Raw genomic sequence first — 19,450 nt, 5'->3', positions numbered from 1 at the left:
AGGTTCCAGGTGGGAGGAGGTAAGTGCATCAGCTGCAGGCCACCGTCAACAGATGACTGTAGTTTGACAGATGTACGACCATGACTGGTGGCAATGAAAAGAACTATAAATGGTACGTTTTGAACATAAACGGAAAAATTTTGATGTAACAAAAAAGAAAGAAAGGTTTTAATTTAAAATCACGTTGAAAATAATTGGAATTTGCCATATTAAAACAACAAAATCTTATGTTTTCACAAGCTACAACTGTCATACGAAATATTCAATATGGCGGACTTGAGAGCGGAACTTGGAATTTTACGCTGATACCGCTGACGTTTCGGTGTCACGCGCTGGATGTCAGTTTTCGTGCAGGTTGGAATTTAAACGGGGTGTTTGGTGCTGGACGTAAACAATACATGTTGTGGCTCTTTAGGAAAATAAGGTTTTTGTGATTAATACAGTGAATTTGGAAGATTGAAACGATAATCTAGACGGTAAGTCATACGTTTTGCTAAATTTGAGTGTTATTTAACAAAACACAAAGGAGATTGCATGTGTTAGCTGCATGGGATTGTTTTGGCGCAATGTAAACAAGAACAAACTTGACCAAGATTGTTGACTTTTGTAAGATTACAGCTGGTTCATTATTCTCTTATTTACGTGGCCCTCGATTAGGCTACTGCATCCACTGTTATATATGCTGGAATTACCATCAACGAGGCCCCAAAATCGACGAGGCCTCCCGCGGCCTCTCAGTCCGGTTGCCGTTAAACTCGCCACTGGTTCTAACCACTGAACTACGTCTACACTCAAACAAAATACGTTCGTCTTACTGAATACCTGCCTTTTGCATCATGCATTAGAATCTTAAGGCCGGGGGACACTGTCCGTACTCGCAAGTGTAATTTTTATTTTCACTAGCGCATCTGGCGGCGGCTGGTGGAAGCTTTTTTTTGGTCATCGAGGAAATGGTCATGCCGGATCTCAAAATTAAGTAGTTTTTCCATCGTTTTTTGTCACGAAAATGGATGCAATACATGCAGGACATGTGCATCTACCTTTTAAAAAACGTTTTTCGTAAGAATTAATTAAAAAATATGGAAAAATAACATATTTTCTGAAGCGGCTCCAAATTGCTTACCAGATTGCATCCGACAGCCGCCGCCAGATGCGCTACTGAAAATCGAAATTACAGTAGAGAATTGCATTCTTAGTATCGCATTCTTCCGGATCTGGTCACCGTCAGGATATGTAAAAAAAAAATTATTTGTATTATTCTTTGCTCAAAACCCCTTGGAGCGTTAGAACGATTTACACGAAGGATGCTCGCAGAAGAGCAATGTATACCCTTTCCTGGAATTCTGAAATCCCATTTATGTAGACACCAAATCTACGACAGGTCTTGATTCACCTGATCCAGCATTCGACTTCTCAATCTAATTCTTGCTGAGTCGGTTGTACGCCTCACACACCTTCGCTATTGTCCTGCCAATGATGACGATGTCAACCGCGAAGCCAATAAATTATAGCGACCGGTAGAGGATTGTGCCACAGCTGTCGTTGTCCAGCCCCGGGCTTCGTATGACACCTTCCAGGGCGATGTTGAAGAGCAGACAGAAGAGTCCGTCACCTTGCCTCAAAACCCTGTGAGATTCGAACGATTACGAAATCAAGTACTACACTCTCACCTTGCATTGCACCCCGTTCCTAGTGGCCGCTAACAGCCGGATCAATTTCCTAGATAAGTGGTACCGCTGCATGATGCTCCATAGCTCCTTTCGGTCTATGGTGTCGTAGGCCGCCTTGAAGTCGATGAACAGGTGGTGCGTATGGATCTGGCGCTTGCGGGACTACTGAAGGATCGACCAAAGAGTAAAAATTTGGTCGGTTGTGGATTTGCCACCAACAAACCCAGCTTTTAGAAGCAAACCCGTTCCGTACCTCCTTCAATCTCCTGTAGAATAAGCGGGTGTCCCTCGACTGGGCAAACTGTTCAAGCAGCTGTAACCAGTTTTGGGATCAATTACGAACCCATACCGGTTCCGGAACCTATCACCAGTCCTGGAGTTTGTATTGAATCCATACCATTTCTGGAACCAATCACGAAACAATCCTGGTCTCGGAATTTATTTTGAATCCATATCAGTTCTGGAAAAGATACTGCATCCATATCGGTTTCTGGACCGATCACGAATCCATAACAGTACTGCAATTGATCATACTGGTCTTGGAACTATTCACAAATCTATACCGAACCTGGAACTGATACAGTTCCTGTTCCGATCCAGTAGCTGAATACACAAGTCGAAGAATCATTTTTGGCTGTATATTTGCAGCATAGAAATTCCGCGCTGGATTATTACCTCTATACTAACAGTGGCAATAATTCAGTATTAATACAAGTAGATTTGAAGTAGAATAATTAAACATCAAGCAGCAGCGTGAAACAATTTGTCGCACAAACAAAACGTACGTAAGAAATATGCAAAACGTGAGAAAACTGCTGCACAAGAACTGCTCGAAAAATAACGGTTCGAGTATGGACCCCGAATAATCCAAATCAACGGGTTTGCTCGACCATTCAAATTGACGGTTAAATTGTTCGATTATTATTATTATTATTATTTTTATTATTATTATTATTATTATTATTATTCTTGTTATTATTATTATTATTATTATTATTATTATTATTATTATTATTATTATTATTATTATTATTATTATTATTATTATTATTATTATTATATTATTATTATTATTGTTATTATTATTATTATTATTATTATTATTATTAGTATTCGTATTATTATTATTATTATTATTATTATTATTATTATTATTGTTATTATTATTATTATAATAATAATTATTATTATTATTATTATTATTATTATTATTATTATTATTATTATTATTATTTTTATTAATTCATATTGTCAGCTGCCTAGGGTTTCACAATAATATATTTTACAAACTAATGAAGAAGGAAATGTTAAGGATGGGAGATTGATGATATAGACAAGGACTCAGAAAGACGAGAGCGAAACCTGGACAAGGGAACATGGTAGTCGAACATATCATGAGCTTGATTAAATAGGGGGCAAGCTCTCAAAAATGGATCTCTCTGCCCAAAAACAGAACGGCGAGAGGGGATAAAAATAGGAGGTCTGTCGCGGAGACGACGAGAAGGGACATATGTAAATAGGAATAGAGCTGAGGAGCGAAGGAGCATCGATATTGGAGGTCAGGAGGCTGGCAATGAAGTAAGACTGCGCGTGTGAATGTCGAGATTTGATTTCCATCAAGCCCAACATCCGACAGTGGAGAGAATAAGAGGGCACAGGTTCATTATATCCGTGCAGAAATCTACGTATTGCGATACGCGTAAACTTCCTCTGCACTCTCTCTAGTTGTGTGCTTAGCGGCACCTCCAGCCGGGGTCCACACAACACTAGCGTAACCCAAAATATATATCGAACCCAGCAACAGTACAGTGCCTTCAGGCATAGCGGATCTTTCAGCGCAGAGGCAAGACGAATTATGAGTCTTGGCGCTTTGTTCGCCTTAGGAACGACATGGTTAATCTGGTCATTGAATGTGAGGGTGTCAAAACGAGTTATTTCTATTCTAAGGTGTATTTTTTACGATATTGAAAAATATACTGCATGAAAGCATTTGAACACCTATTTTTGCAACCGATCATCAAAGTATAATAATTTAATAGAAAATAGATCCTTACAAAATGTCGCCCGAACGATTCCTTGCTTACAAAATAACGTCCGCTCATAAACATACAATGAGCGGGCGTTATTTTGTAAGTAAGGAATCGTTCGGGCGACATTTTGTAAAGGAGTAAAGGAATCAACTGGTATGCTCATTAGTAGTGGGAGCTCGGAATCGGACCTACCCGATTCCGATTCTGTGTTCGGCATCAATTCCGGAGCCGATTCCGATACTGGAATCGATTTCGATTCCGGAGTTCGTTCCGGAGCCGATTCCGGAGTTGAGTCCGGGGCCGATTCCGGAGTTGGTTCCGGAGCCGATTACGGAGTTGAATCCGGAGCCGATTCCGATCCTGAAATCGATTCCGGAATCGGCTCCGTAATCAGAATCGTCTCCGGAATCGGAATCGACCTGGGAATCGCAATTTGCTCCGGTAACGGAATCAGGCTTGACTTCAGAAATATAGTTAGCTCCAGAATGAGAATTAGTTTTTGAATTGAAATAAGAAGTGTGGGAAGCGAAATAAGTCCGGGAATCTCCATGTGAATAGATCATTTACAAGTAAATTTTGATTCTTTGCCACTATCAAAACGTAGCATCATTGGACCCATACGCCTATTCCTATGAAGATGCCGAAACCGACTCCGTTTCGAAGTCAATTCTGATTACGGAGTCAATTCCGATGTCGGAGCGGATTTTGATTCCGGAGCCAATTCCGGAACCGATTCCGATTCCGGAGCTGATTCTGATTCCGGAGCCAAATCTGATTCCGGAGCCAAATCTGATTCCGGAGCCAATTCCAGAACCGATTCTAGAACCAATTCTGGAGCCGGATTCGGATCCAATTCCGAAGCCGATTCCGGAAACTGATTCCGGACCTACTATCCGGAATCGATTCCAGAAAACTTCGGAGCTAGCCGGAATCGATTCCGACTGAATCTTCATTTTTCTCATCACTAATGCTCATGGCAAAGAGAAACATTCGTTCCATTCTTCGTTTTATTTTGCAACTCCTTGAAACTTAGTCCTTGTGTCTTATCCTTCATATTATTTTGAAAAAATCTAGATACCATAACATATTGTTGCAAACGCAACAGTCGAAACATTTTATATTACTTTCAACCCATAAAATATAATAAAATATGATAGTTCTAACGTACTCAAGAACAGACGTACCCATCAAGGAGAGAAACATAATGTTATCATAACCCTTCAAGTAGGGCCATCTGGTTTGTTGACTTGCATGTTTTAGCAATTTAAGCATTTCATTTCATTTCGAACCTACAATGGTTAACTTAGGATTACTGCATGCACGTGTGTCCATCGTCAAGCTAGACCAATTCCGAGAAGCATAGGAAAATCCTACATCTATGTTTCCCAGGGTCATAAAAAATTTTAAACCTTAAAATCACTCAAACGCAGATGCGTCAGTAACATTAAACGGAGAATTAATTCAAAAAGCAATAAGTTAAAGTATTTGTCAATGAAGCAATACATTCGGAACATGCACCACAGGATTCAAATATGTACCTAACATTACGCCAAAAAGGGAAAACCACCACGCCTGCAATCAATGCAACAATTTTTGTGCTTACCATGAAAGTAATAAAAAAGAGATCACATTTCCATCCATAACGCTTGACATTAAACAGAACACCAGAACCAAAAAACCTCCTAGGAGAATGCGTAGGCGTGGCAAAAAGGAAAAAGCTAGCGAAACGAATATACAGTCGGAATTCAATAGTGGAACGCTTTTTAGTTGGCATGCTTTTTAGTTGAACGCTCAATAGTTGGCTGACAGTTTGTATGGAAAAACGTGCCAACTAAGAAGCACATATTCAATAGTTGGCAGGGAATCGAAGTTCAACCAGTGAGCTCAGACTGTATATAGTGATGGGTAAAGTTGGCAAAAATCCGGAGTCGACTCCGATCCGACTCCGATAAATTCGGAATCGACTCCGGAAGGTAGGTCCGCGCTGCAATATCGGGAGTTGTTCGGAATCGTCCGGAGTCGTACGGAGTCGCCAGGAGTCGCCCGGAGTCGCCCGGAGTCGCCCGGAGTCGGAGTCATCCGGAGTCATCCGGAGTCGTTCGAAGTCGCCCGGAGTCGGAGTCGTCCGGAGTCGTTCGGAGTCGTTTGGAGTCGTTCGGAGTCGTCGGAGTCGTTCGGAGTCGTCAGGAGTCGCCCGGAGTCGGAGTCGTTCGGAGTCGTTCGGAGTCGTCCGGAGTCGTTCGGAGTCGTCCGGAGTCGTTCAGAGTCGGAGTCGTTCGGAGTCGTTCGGAGTCGTTCGGAGTCGTCGACTTCGGACGACTCCGGACGACTCCGAACGACTCCGACTCCGGGCGGATCTAGTGGTTCCATTTTGCCGGAGTCGGAATCGAACATACAATAGTCGGAGTCGGATCGGAGTCGGATCGGAGTCGTGGGTGCGCTCCATACAGCACATCACTAACTGTATACGTAAAAGGAAGAGAAATTATCCTTTCCGCGATAGATCTTTAAGATTTAATTTTGACATTCAATAAACACTTACAATTCTAACGCCTAACTGTGCACCCGTGTACGTAATTTTTCTCAACCATTCGCTTACTTATGCGCGACTTCGCGTAATTTCTAATCCGAAATTAATACATATGGTTCTTAAAACGTGTGCAGACCAAACCGGCGTTCAATTAGGACATAAAGGCGATGGAGACGCCTGGTGTTTCACCAACGAAGCTCCACTTGCAATCTCAAAAATTGCAATAAAGTTCTCAATTTCTCCCATAAAACCTTCCAACACAGAGCATAACAAAGCATCGCTTCATATCAAACAGCGTGAACAAACTCGATTTTTTGGTTTTGTTTTGCTAAACATTTATTTGGCTACTCTCTCAAGTATGCTGGTGAGGGGTTGCTACGTTCGCGCCGGGCCCACCTATCAGCCTAGCGCAGTAGGCAGACCGGTAGGCTTACTATTTTGCTTTTAAGATTAAGTTAAACACTTCCCGCGACAGCTAACAAAACTCACCACTACAATAAATTCTTTTGGCAAACGTCTAGAGGGAGTGAGGGATTTGGGGGTTATTTGTTTGTCCCCCGCCCGCTTGCGCCATTTGCGTCACCAGCGAATGCGTTAGGAAAAGTGGTTATAAATGGCTTCAATTAATTCTCAATCATTCACGTGATGGGTTTTCTTTTTTTTCACGTTAATTGATGTGAGGGGAATTGACATAATAGGGGGCGAAGGGGAAGATTTTGAGGAATTGGGAGTAGTAAAAAAAATTCCATCAAAAAGAGCCACAGAATTGGCCCCGTTTTGCCATTTGTTGATATGTATAGGTAGCTACGCTCTTCCCTTCCATCTCTCTCTCTCTCTCTCTCTCTCTCTCTTTCTCTCTATCTCTCTTTCACACAAACAACCTCCTCTCTTTTGGTTGCTGTGGCTTACACTTAAATCTCTTTATCCCCCCTAGTTACCCGTTTGCGTTAGCAAAAAAACGATGAAAAACAAAAAAAGTCTACTCTAAAAAACTAAAACAAAAACAATGATTGAATGGGACTCGTTGTTGAATGCACCAGCCGACGGCTGTACGCTGGCATTTTGAGGGGAGATGTGGGAAGCACGGGGAAGGGGTTTCCGGGGCCCACGGTATCGGTGGTGTGAAGTTGCGCGTTGCGCCGTCCCAGTGCTTAGGACAGTGCGGTTCGCGTCGTGTTCGGCAGGAACAGACACATCAGACCGCCACCGGCCAGCAGGACGGCCACGATGAACGTCGGCGCGGGACAGTACAGGTCGAGCAGGGTGGCAATCACCACGTTGCCGATGATACCGCCCAACCGTGCGGCCACCATCGAGATCGCCACACCGGTTGCACTGCAAAACAAGCAAAATAGGAGCAAGCATTTCCATTAAAAATCCTGGCATCGGAAATATCCTTTCGAACACCTCACCGTAAATTCGTTGGAAACACTTCCGTAATGAGACAGTCGAGCGACGCGTTGCCCATCGAGATGACGCCACTGAAGATGGCCGACACGGCCAGGTTCTGGTGCTGGTTGGTGACGAAGTACATCGACGCGGAACAAGCGCCCGCCGCCATCGTGCTGAAGACGAGGAAAAACTTACGCCCGAGCCGATCCATCCCCAGCACCGCAATCACGTTCGCGGGCAGAGCCGCCGCCACCGTAATGAGTGACTCCATAAAGACGGTGCTCGGTATCGTCGCGGAACAGACGCCCGACTGTGAGTGTGAACCCATGCCAACGACATAGTCCGTCACCTGGCACACCGACGCGTCCTCCACGCCCGGATGGGCGCGCGTAAACTCATCGAACCGGTTGAACAGCTCCGGGAACCACATCATCAGCCCGTAGTAGCCGATGTGGAACGTAAAGTTGATCGTGATCGAGATGATGGTAAACTTGAGGATCGGCGACATAAACACCTGCTTGCTGTTGTCCAGTATGTCGTACAGCATGCGCTTGTACTTGTTCTTGATCGGTTTCGTGACCGCTTCCAGCTCCTCGCGCAAGCACTCGTCGATTAGCAGCTCGCGCACCGGGTACTGGTCCTTCGATTTGCCCGTGTTCGTCACGTAGATGCCGCGGAAGATGGCCAGCGCTTCGTCGATCTTGCCCTGGGAGAGCAGGAACTTCGGTGACTCCGGCAGGTACAGCAGCAGTGCAGCGACAATGAACGACGGTATGGAGCAGACGAGCAGGAAGATGCGCCACGAGTTGTACGTGAAGGCGGGCGTGGTGATGCCGATACCTTTAAGAGGGTCAGAAACAGTTGGAGATGTCAGTTTGAGGTTGTAAATGTGTCTACAGTGCCGGCACACCTACCGGTTGGGATGATTAGCCAGGCCAGCCCGGCGACGAGCAGATTGCCGATGGTCCAGAACGCCGCCATAAAGCTAAGCATCGAGCCACGCTTCGACTTGGGCTGGAATTCGGCAAAGTACGGCCAGATGACGGGACCACTACCGCCTAACCTGTAGCGCGAGAAGAGAAAGATGGGTAAGACACCGCACAACGCTCCAGGGCTATTCGCTTTGCAACACAACTTACGCCACACCGTTCAGGAAGCGAAACACCATAAACACCTCGTACGTCTGGGAGAAGGAAGACGCGACGATGCAGAACGCGTTCATGATCGAGATCACGATCAGCACCTTCTTGCGGCCGAGCGAGTCGGCCACACTGCCCCAGATGTACGCCCCGAACATCATGCCGATGAAGATGATCGAGTTCAGCCAGCCCTTGCTCTGCGTGTTCAGGTCGAGATCGCACTGGGCGGAGGGCAGGATGAACGACATCGAGATGACGTCCATCTCCTCGCTGGTGCTTACCAGCCCACATATTGCTAGCAGGATGTAGTGGAACCTGCCATAACCAGTCAGCTCTATCGCCTGCTCGAAGTCAGCCTTGATCGGTGCGACCCCTCGCTCGGGGTCCGTACCGACCGTGCCCGAGTTGGCCTCGTGCTGCTTGCTGAGGGCGAGCGGACCGGCCGCCGAGCCGTTCCCAGTGGTGCCGGGTGCCGGTGGTGGCAGTACAGCCTGTGTATGGTCCAGCGACTTCTCGTGCAGAGAGAGGGCAACGACTCCTCCCGCCAACGGATGATCCTTGCTGTCACCGTTCGCTACTCTGTCGTCCTTTACATCGGTATCTGTTTGGGAATGGTAGAAGCGGGTGTTTTGAAGAGTGGGGGCGTTAGGTTTTGATGGAGAGTGGAGCGGAGACTTGAAGACTTACACTTTGGTTGGTTCTGATCGGTGTCACCTTCTACCATCCTATGTAGGCGAGAAGTGTGGTTGATCGGTTGCGCCGGTAAAATTCAATGAACAAAGAAGAAATTCTCCGAAGAAGTTGAGTTGCGGATAGAACGCGCGTTTATCCGAATTTTATAGATTGAGATTTGGTTTTGTTTTGGGGTCGTAAACTGAAATTGAGAACAAAAGAGATCAATGTAGAACGATTTTATTAGTTTTATTAGTAGTACACATGAAAAGGTCTAGAAAAAGGTCGTTCATTTTGAGGCTTGAACTCAATACCAGCATGCTTGTTCCCCTGTGCGTTAACCACTGTACCACGAAGCCGGTCCAAGTAAGCCTCGATCATCAGCGAGTTTTTATCGATCTGAATTCATAATCAGACTACTGTTCCCCTGTTCCATTATTTCCAAACTCCACTCGCATTTTACAAACCACAATTGTATTAATATTAAATCATTTTCAGTTCACTTTGGAATGATTTCAATTTGGTGCCACTCCATCCCGAATGTAGGGATCGGCATCGTTAGCGTTGGTGGTCGTGAAAACAGCCCGTCCTGGTCGTGTGTAATTTGTTTTCGCTGCGCTGTGCAACGCCACACGCTAATGGTAGCTAATGATAGGAAGACCGGGGACCGAGTGCGACTGTGTGACAGTCAACAGTTGTAAACTAGATTAATGAAATTCGGTCCCTTGCCGCAGCCAGGATGATTGAAGTAATTGAGCGTTACTACCGGTCGGAAATGTTTTCTGCCCTGTGCAGCCCCGCAACAAAGCCCAGACACTGGCGACTGTCGTCTACTTGTTGCCTGCTACGTATTATGTGATTTCGTTTGATTGGTATCTTAAATATTAAACAGCTATCGCAAGCTGCCCGTTGTTGACGGTGTGCACTAATCATGTACGTCAGAGTTCGTTCGTTTAGCGGGTTTTTGATCCATCTCAAGACAATCGCGGAATTGAAAGTGCAATTAGCTGTACTTGTGTGAGTGTATGTGTGTTGTGTATGTACAGAGCACAAAAGTGAATCGTTTTGAAAATTAACACCTCGCCGCGCTAGTGTCGCCGGGACCAAACCAACAGCACGGCGTCAACCCGGCAACAACCCGGCACGAAATGATCACCGATACACTAATTGGGTGATTCAACCGAGCTGATTACGTTTGTGTGACCCTTTCGCGAGCGACGATAATAACAGCGATCCCGAGTGATTGATCGAGTGTTTAGATAAGATGTTAAAATATGGGTTATTAATCTATTACAAAATAGCTGTTTGTCATTTCAAATGGGTTGTTAAGTACGTTTTTCATTCCAACGTTCTCACAAATCAATTTATCAATCCATTTGTTCCTTTTATTTGCTATTATTTCCCCCCCCCCCCCCCCCCCGATCATCAACCAGGTGTCATATTAAAATGCAAAATGTTGAAGAAATATAAGATACTATACACTGTTTCCCATAAATTCTTAGTTCCGCGATCGCGTTAGGTATTCGCACGTTTCCGGACGGCTAATTGCACAGTGAGAATTATATTTTCCGTCAATCTTCTCTTTACTGTCCATTGCACATCCAATGCCGCGTGAGAAAATGAATGGTTAAGCATTCGGTACCAACTACAAAACACAGACCGGCGGACCGGGCGGCTTTATCTTTGCAAGAAACTGGCCAATGAATATTTATGCTACGTGCCAATTATATTCCACGTTTACTGTTTTGTGATTTAAATCATTTTACGCGTGGTGATGCAAATTTTAACAATCTGGATCAACGCAAAGTGGAATGAAATGAGTTCTAAAGCTGTCTGGTATTTTAGAAACGAAGCTTTCTGTTAGTTTCAATTCGACACGCAAGTCTTTGAAGATCAAGTGTATGGGAAAACTGATCCTCATCCTCACGATTTGGCCGTGTAAACGAACATCCTTATTATTATTCGTACATTTTGTTATATTATTGTATTTGTTCGTTCTCGTAGTTTCACGAGCATTATCTTTCTAATGTTATGTTGACGAACATCCTTATTGTTGTTTATGTGGCTATTTTTCATATTTACATTCTTCATATATTTGAAAGTTTAACGTATCTAACCCAAAGTCGGTGATTTTTAATAAAATTTGGTTATTTCAGATTCAGATTTTTAACGTTATAAGAATTATTAGCTAGCGAATTTGTACTCCCAAATGAATTTGTACTCCATCCGTTGACAACGTAAAAGCTACAAAATACAAGCTCATGCAAACAAAAACAGTAACATTAATAATCAAACAGCGCAAGCTCGATCAGTATGAACCCGTTTTCGCTGATCGGTAACCACACGAATCTAGTTTAAACTGACCCGCCGACTTGCATCAGACTCCGGGGGGGAGGGGGATAAAACCTGACCTTCGGCACACAAAACGAACGGTGGCTTGTTATCTACCTCCCCGGTTTCCCAAACCTTTTGCTTGCGCGTACATTGAGCGCCTAAATCTTCCCGGATATGTTAAACCCGTTTAACTATTCATTAACTCCCTCCCGTGCCGCGATCGCGCGCTTGATCGAGCATATGCAGCAGCCAGAGTGACGTCAGAGAAAGGTGCCCAGACAGACAGTGCTCTTGCGCACCGTAACCGTCTACTCGTGGCCAGTTATGCGAATGAGCTACCGCTATTCCGGTTTTTTTTATCCCCTGTGCACTGTGCACCGTACAAGCACGCGTACACTTACATTCTAGGCACACGCTGCGCGTGATCTGTCTCGTGGAGGGGTGACCACATTAAGCATTGATTAGAAAATTTGTTTTGCTAATTAAATCATCAAATTAAAGCCGCCCTGAAGAGGGAGAGAGAGAGCTCTCAAGCGACCTTGCACCGTGCACAGTACACCCAGCCGTTCTTGAGTGCGCAAGACTCAAGTCTCTTGGCGCAGCTATGGGGAACATGTCGAAATGCTCCAAATCCATCATCCACGACAAATTGCCGGACATCTTAATTTCTGTCCCAAGCTAGGACTCCTCCACTCGACTCGACTCGACTTAACGTTGCTTATTTGGAACGTTCGTCAATCGAAACTGATTACCGGAATCGTCGGTGGTGGAATTAGACGAACAACTTGCACTGCAACGACACCACAACATCACCAACAACGGGAAAGAAAGCACACAAGGACGCAGCTGTTTATCAGTGCTTTCGTATGTGTGTATTGTTGTGGATGGCGTTGTGTGTCTCTCCATTGCTTCCAATGTTTGTTTACGAGCTCGTTGACACTTGGAGCTGGAAATAGTCATCCCAAGGTACGAACAAATTCGGCATTAATGTTAACGTAACCGCAGTGCAGCAGGTACAACACGATGTTGATGAACTGTTTTGGTCTTTCAAACTATGGAACTGAGTTGTTTCGTTAGGAATCATCATTAAAATGGTTTTTTTTTTACGATTAGAGATCCATTAACGAGGAAATCATTAAATTACATTGCTTTCACTATTCATTTTGAAGTTACATTGGCCGCAAGCATTGTAAATCGACAAAATTAATGCAACATCTCTTCTTAAAAGTGATTATTTTTTTATTACAAAACGAAACATCAGTAATGATGATGATGATGATGATGGCAGTGATGGTGATTGGAATAGGGTTGAAAGAGCTCAACAATATCAAGTTCAAATATAAGTGTTACAATCATAACAGTCACATACAGCTTATAGTATTCAGTCATAGACTGAAAACAGGAGAATTAGGATGTAGGGATAAACTCCAAAACTACATCAATTAAAAAACTACCCATGTTTTTTAGTTAAAGCATTTCTTTTTTTACGAAAAGATTCTTCAGGCGTAGAGGAATGTGTTAAATTGAGCTATTTAAGAGTGAATAAATTGACCCAATTACATTTATTATTGTCAAATATTGCCTCAAAGTCATCCATATTTGTCCCTAAGGCTTCAGGTTCTGACAGCGCTCCTCAGTGTTTGCTCCGAAGGGAACAAGTTGTGCCTCGTTATCAGCAATGATAGACTCTTGTTTATTAGGTATTTGACTACAAATTTAATATATATTTTAGTGTGTTTTACTTAACTACGTTCTATCCATACTTCAATGATCATTGTTATATCGACTATACTGGCTCAAAAAGGCAAAAATGGTACATTGAAAATGCAGAAATTTTAGAGGTCGTCGACTTACAGACCCCAAATCTGTCGTTAATGACTGGTACCTATTTATGGTTCTATTGAATTGTTCTCACTTTGCCTGACACATTTTTATCTGTTGAATGCATTTTTTGCAAAGCCTTTGAGCTAGTTCTTATGGGTTTTATCCGTAAATAGCAATATATGCTCTTGGTTCAGGGAAGCCCATGGTCCATACAAGATTCGAACCTGTGACGGACATTATGTTTAGGTCGTACAACTTAATGACTGCACTATGGCACCAGGATCCTTGGAAAGATATTCTCAACCAATAATAGTACAACGTGGAATGTAACTTGCCTACTCAAACAAGAGTGCCAAAGGCTTCAAAGTGTAGCGAAAGGCTTTATTGAAGCTTTATTGACAGATTCTTATCTTGTTCTGAAACATTCTACATACTAAAAGCTTAGCTGTCCATATAAGTTTAATATGGAGTAATATTAAAAAGTAAAAAAGTTGGAGGACCATCATGGTACTTAAACTAAAGCATCAAACATAAAAGGCGTTTAAGATCACCTTTTGAGATAGTTCTTGTAATCCATTTTGTAGCCCACTGTACCACTGATGGCATTTTTTTCACCTTCTCTCTATCACTCTCGCGTGAATAGTTCACGTTAACTTTGCCACTCGCAAACCTATGAAGGGTCATTCGCTTTCATTTTCTCGCATCTTCCATTATGCATTAAAACACACACAAGATCACTCTCCTCCACCCTGTGTCCCGACCTATGATTATCTTCTTGTCGGAATGAAAACAAGCCCCCCCCACATCCCACTCTTATCCGTCGATCGATCATCATCACCTATTACCAGTGCAAACTTCAAACACACCGTCAGCCGTCGATCAGAATTTAAATACACCCTCCACCAGTCGCTATCGAAATTCGGTGCATCCGAATGCATTCGTGCGGTAGTTCCGCGTAGCAAATAATTGCTACTATATCGTGCCAGCGTGTGAATTCTTCCACATTGCCGGCGGCACATACCAGGCGCTACACGACCATGGCCAAGGGCGTGGGAGATCCGTGGTTCCGATCGAGGTTCCGATCGGGGGAGGTATGCATTTTATGCTGCCCCGAAGCCCAACGCCTCGGTGGACATCGAAATGGGCGGTGAGTTCACCACCGAATGCGTGGTGATGTAAGCGAAACGAACGGCAATTTAAACTCACTTAGTGCAGGTGCTACAAACGTAGCACCTTGTTTTGCGTATAATGGGGAAGGCGGATCTATTCACCCCGAGAAAAAAAAGTGCCACGCAATGTACAACATTGAACCCCGTTTTTGAACGAACAAGAACCAGCTCCTTGTTTTCGATTAGAAGAAATCGATTTCATCCGCAAGAGAAAACAAAACGTACCTTTTCGTCACAAGCAACAGTTGGCGGGCTTGGATCTTCGCTCGAACAAACGGATCGTTTTACTGCTACCTTCGTCACTGGAAATGGTCGATTTTATGCACGGTACTGCCAATAAGCGTACCAGCTCGTGAAACATTAACACTTCTGAGCTGCTTGAGGGGCGAACGCGCAAAGGTGGGCAAAACGCAAACAAACATTCACAACCACGCAGGCACAGGATTTGGTCACGATTTTTCTTTGGTTAGAAGAAGAGCTTGGAATGGAATGGAATTACACACGCTGTTTTGTTTACCTCACACAGAAACACACCGGAGAGAGTGCCTAAATCCCCTAAAAGAATGGGGTTAATTCAATTGCATTTGCCGTTAAGTCCGCCAAACATGCTCGCAAGCACTGTTTGTAAAGGAAGAACTGACGCGAAAGGAGCACATTTACACTATCACGAAGCACGAGATCATCCACTGTATACGGCAAGAGCGGCAGCAGAGCTGTTGATCTGTTCGATCCTTTGATGGCTACGGCTGCCTGCGTCCTAGACGACCGATATCTGGCGAGTGAATGTGGCTCACGATCGGTTGGACAACGGAGATGGCAAAACACAACCACACACACACAGACACGCTTGAACGAGAGTGACACACTGCTAGATGTATAGATGATCGCAAAGGAGAACCTTGCAGCACTGGTGCCTCTACTCGACTGGTGCGCAACGATCGACGGACGCTTTACAACTGAACGTGTCCGGCGGATCGATCACCAAAGTCTAGCCGTTTTGCGAGCGCAACGATCCCAGCGAGGGGGATGAATCAATACAGCGTGCGCGCTCGGGGTAGTACAACACAGTGATAAAAACCACCCCCTCTTTCCCCTTCCCTTTATTAGAATGACTCTCTGGTGAGTTGTTGATACTGGGGTATTGTTGGCTCATCTGACACGCATACACACATACACAGACAATAGACAGACACATCGATTCGGGTTTCGACTCTTTTTCGGCTTATCGGGAGTTATCGCACTGCAAACTTTGTTGTTGTTGTTGTTGTTGCACGGTACGAAGGTTGCGGGAAGTGGTGCATAGCACGCTAGAACCGATGGAACCCCTTTTTGCGGACGGGATGGGTCTGCCGGTGGGATCAGGTTCGGGGGCTTTTGTCTTTACTGAGGGGGAATGATTCTGACCATCGTGATCGTGAACATCGTGCAGTACAAATTCTCACCATTTCATGGGAGGTGAATCTCTTTCTCTCTCGCTATCTGGGAGGCACGACTGGCATAGTGTTGTTGTAGTGAATCACTCCACATCAGCTCGGTGTTATCAAACAAGGGAAATCAATGGGTTTGAATTTGACGAACTCAGTATTGTGGATGAACTTGATATTGGATTTGAAGAAATAAGATTAATATCTTCATATTTCCAATGTAATATTCAAAGAATTCAATCATAGATCACCTCTATGCCTTTCCAACATCATTATAATAAGGATACTTTGTTGGAATTCTTGTTTCAAATCTATGAAGTATCCTGTAGCCGGGAAGGACACCCTTGAAATCCAAAGGGGAAGGAATAGAACGAGAGTTTAGAGCGGGCTCAAACCTTGATGATCCTTGTAAGATCCGATGTTTGTAGGATCCAGAAGACAAATTTAAATAAAAGCTCCTGTCCATCTGATAATTGCATGTTAGTTGTATCACGAAAGCATGTACGAACAACGATCATCATGTCGCCAAACGCGATCGTTGTATGTCAAAAATCTACAAATTTGCAAACAATAAGTCATGTTTTGCTGTTGTTCTGAATTCGGGACATTTGTTTTTGGTCTCAAAAACAATTGTAATACACATTGGTTATGATCATGCAAAAAGTAAATATATACAAGGTTTCTGTAAGATCAAGAAAAGTCCATTAAAATAAGCTTGGTAGCTCAGTAATGACGTCGTTTCGATGATTAAAGAGTTAAAATATGGGAAACCAACCTGAAAAACTCAAAACAAGAACAAGTAGAACTGTATAAACATGTCTAGAATTGTTCAGAGCTTAATCGTGAAATGTTTACGATAGAGATCTTCTCTGCTTATAAATTACAAAAAAGGCGAAAATAATCCCACAGCGATTAAAACGCTTAAGACAACACAACAAGATAAGCTATCTTATTATCTTAATCCCAATCGTACGTCACGTGAACAGCGAGACGACGCAATGACTTACAGCACAAGCATACAGCACCTTAAACAGATTTTAAGGTAGAATGAATAGACTTCCTGATGTGTTCACCTAAATCTAGCAAGCCTTAAATCAAGCCTCCGAAAAGACGAAACACTAACACGCAAATCAGTAAGAACCTTCACCTCCTGGGTACTGGGTAGCGACCGACCGTACTAGCTCCGTGTTTCATTGATCGTCTGCACAATAATGCTCCGGAGCGCCGGAAAGCTCCACCCTCTTCCAATCTCACAAAAAGGTCAGGAGGGCTTGTATTCACACCTCACCGCCGGGGAAAACAGTAACTTCCGCCCAGCTTCGCGTGACTGCGGCGTGTAAAAAGATCTAACGCCTTACGGTGTTATGCTGTTTACGCGCATTCTCCGACGTCTCTCACTTTCGATTAGGCCGGGTCGGGGGGGGCTTAACTCCCACAAATTAAAGCCGAGCGGAGCGGATCGAACGCAATCGACAGGTTGTGCGTGCGAAGTGCAACCATGCGCATGTACTACACGTCTGGCATTGTGTCTGGGCAGTCCAGAGGCGACAAAGGCTTCCAGCCATTTTGAGATGTTTCGACTTGTAAGCTGCAGACGCGCTACCGTAATTGACGCACAGCCTTTCGAAACCTTTTCCTTCCGCGGGCAGCAGTGAGAACATGAGAACCTCTTGCTGCATGTCAGCTCCATTTCAAAGTCATCTTTCGCCGCCGCTAGCAGCGGGAAACACCAGTACTACTAGCATCCCATGGCCGATAGCGTTCCTGGTCTCTAATTAGCGCTTGCTTTCTAATTCCCCAGAGAGCGTAGCGAATCGGTGTGATGACTCAGTCGACAAAAAGATCCTCACAAAAGGGCGTTTTTTTTTGTCTTGTTTGCTTCATGCTGGTGTAGTGCGCATTATCTTTTTCGGAAGAATTCCTAAACCAAACACACATACACACACACACACAGAGCAATTAACACAGTTTCAACAGAGTTTGCCAATATCGTTTGCAAATAATTGGCAGTGCCTAATTTCGTAGTCGTCGATCGATCGTATGCGCGATCGTGTCTGTCTCGTGACAAAGGGCAAGGACAGATGTATTTACAAACTTGCAACACTGCGACACCAACTCTCTTTCGCCACTGTGCGCTACGTTTTGCGTAAATAAACAAAATTAAGCACGCGCTCCACGTGGGAAGCTTCTTTTCGCGAGACCCTCTCTGAAAATTTCCTCTCCCAACCATTTGGCGCATGTGCCTTATTGATTGCATTTTTCACTTACTGCTTACCTTTCTTTTTTCTTTCCTCCACCCACACTACTGGTTATGGCAGCGTTCCACTACACCTTGCAGCACAGGCCCACACCACACTGTTCTTTCCCAACTTAGATCAGTTACTACCGGGAGTACTCGCACTCGTACGGGGTTTGCAAGCAAACCTCGAAAGGTAGGATTGCTACCGGCGTACGCCTTTTATATGCGAAACCATTACTTACCATTTCCGAGTGTGACTGAAAGATTAACAGCCGGAGATAAACGCTGTCTGTTCTGGCTTATCATACTGCAAACAGCATCACGCGAAACGCGACAGCTTCAAACGCCTTCCCAACGTGATCGTAAGCTTCTGCCAGCGTTCCCAAAGGCTCTTCCCTCGTCAACAAGAAGTCCAAATTCAAGTTCTGGGGTATAAAAGATGGTAAAAGGGGTGCTGCTATGAGCTCATAGTGATAAGGTTTGCGCTACTATTTGCGAAGTTATTTATGGTCGCAGTTGATGCTGCTGCTGCAGGTCCAAAAATGGACCCCGACTAGTGTGACCAATTGTGAAATTGAGAATTGTGCAGAAACTCGGGAAAATATTCCCTGCAACTTTTCCCTTCCCTTTTTCCACCCTATTGGTCTTACGAGAAGATCTTGTTGGAGATCTCCGTTGGGATGCATGTATCGGACGGTCGTTACGAGGCTTAAGCTTCGGCAAACTGCCTGTCTGTCACGAGAGGTTGTTGTATTGTGTGCTCGTGTGTGTGGCTTTGTACGGCATCAGCGGTAGGTCTGGCAAGCTGTATCAATACACCAACCCCACGCGGGCAGCGACAGGGAGCAATGTTCGATTTTTTTTTTTTGGCAAGCTAGCAATCCATAGACTCGCCTTCATGCTGAAGGTCTCTTCCCAAGGGGTTTGTATATATCAATGGAAATGGCAAGACAAATATCGAACGACACTAATCAAAAAAGGCAAATAATTGTTGCAATTACGTTAAGTTTATTAACTCTGATGACAC

The 19,450-nt window shown here is 44.3% G+C and overlaps 1 protein-coding gene across 2 annotated transcripts; it reads right to left on the bottom strand.

Moving 5' to 3' along the window:
• Positions 1-6,860: 6,860 nt before the first annotated feature.
• On the bottom strand, positions 6,861-18,634 carry LOC121598662 (synaptic vesicle glycoprotein 2C-like). 2 transcript variants are annotated; one of them, XM_041925823.1, is made up of 6 exons: positions 18,460-18,634; positions 9,449-9,635; positions 8,762-9,362; positions 8,537-8,685; positions 7,643-8,462; positions 6,861-7,565 (listed from the first exon to the last, which is right to left on the bottom strand). In XM_041925823.1, exons 2-6 carry the CDS (start codon positions 9,483-9,485, stop codon positions 7,382-7,384), a joined length of 1,791 nt encoding a protein of 596 aa, XP_041781757.1. In that variant the 5' UTR covers positions 9,486-9,635; positions 18,460-18,634; the 3' UTR covers positions 6,861-7,381. The 2 variants fall into 2 exon arrangements, with proteins under 2 accessions (XP_041781757.1, XP_041781758.1); XM_041925824.1 differs by lacking the exon at positions 18,460-18,634 and adding an exon at positions 14,986-15,697.
• Between the last annotated feature and the right edge of the window lie 816 nt (positions 18,635-19,450).

This window comes from Anopheles merus, chromosome 3L (genome assembly GCF_017562075.2).
Source record: "Anopheles merus strain MAF chromosome 3L, AmerM5.1, whole genome shotgun sequence".
NCBI lineage: Eukaryota > Metazoa > Arthropoda > Insecta > Diptera > Culicidae > Anopheles > Anopheles merus.
This window is presented reverse-complemented; position numbering and strand designations above follow the sequence as displayed.

Coding starts and splice junctions, on each gene's coding strand:
- LOC121598662 (XM_041925823.1), bottom strand. CDS start 9,485: ATGGTAGAAGGTGACACCGATCAGAACCAACCAAAGT. Junction 8,686..8,761: donor CGCTTCCTGAACGGTGTGGC/GTAAGTTGTGTT, acceptor CTCGCGCTACAG/GTTAGGCGGTAGTGGTCCCG. Junction 7,566..7,642: donor GTGTTTCCAACGAATTTACG/GTGAGGTGTTCG, acceptor CTTGTTTTGCAG/TGCAACCGGTGTGGCGATCT.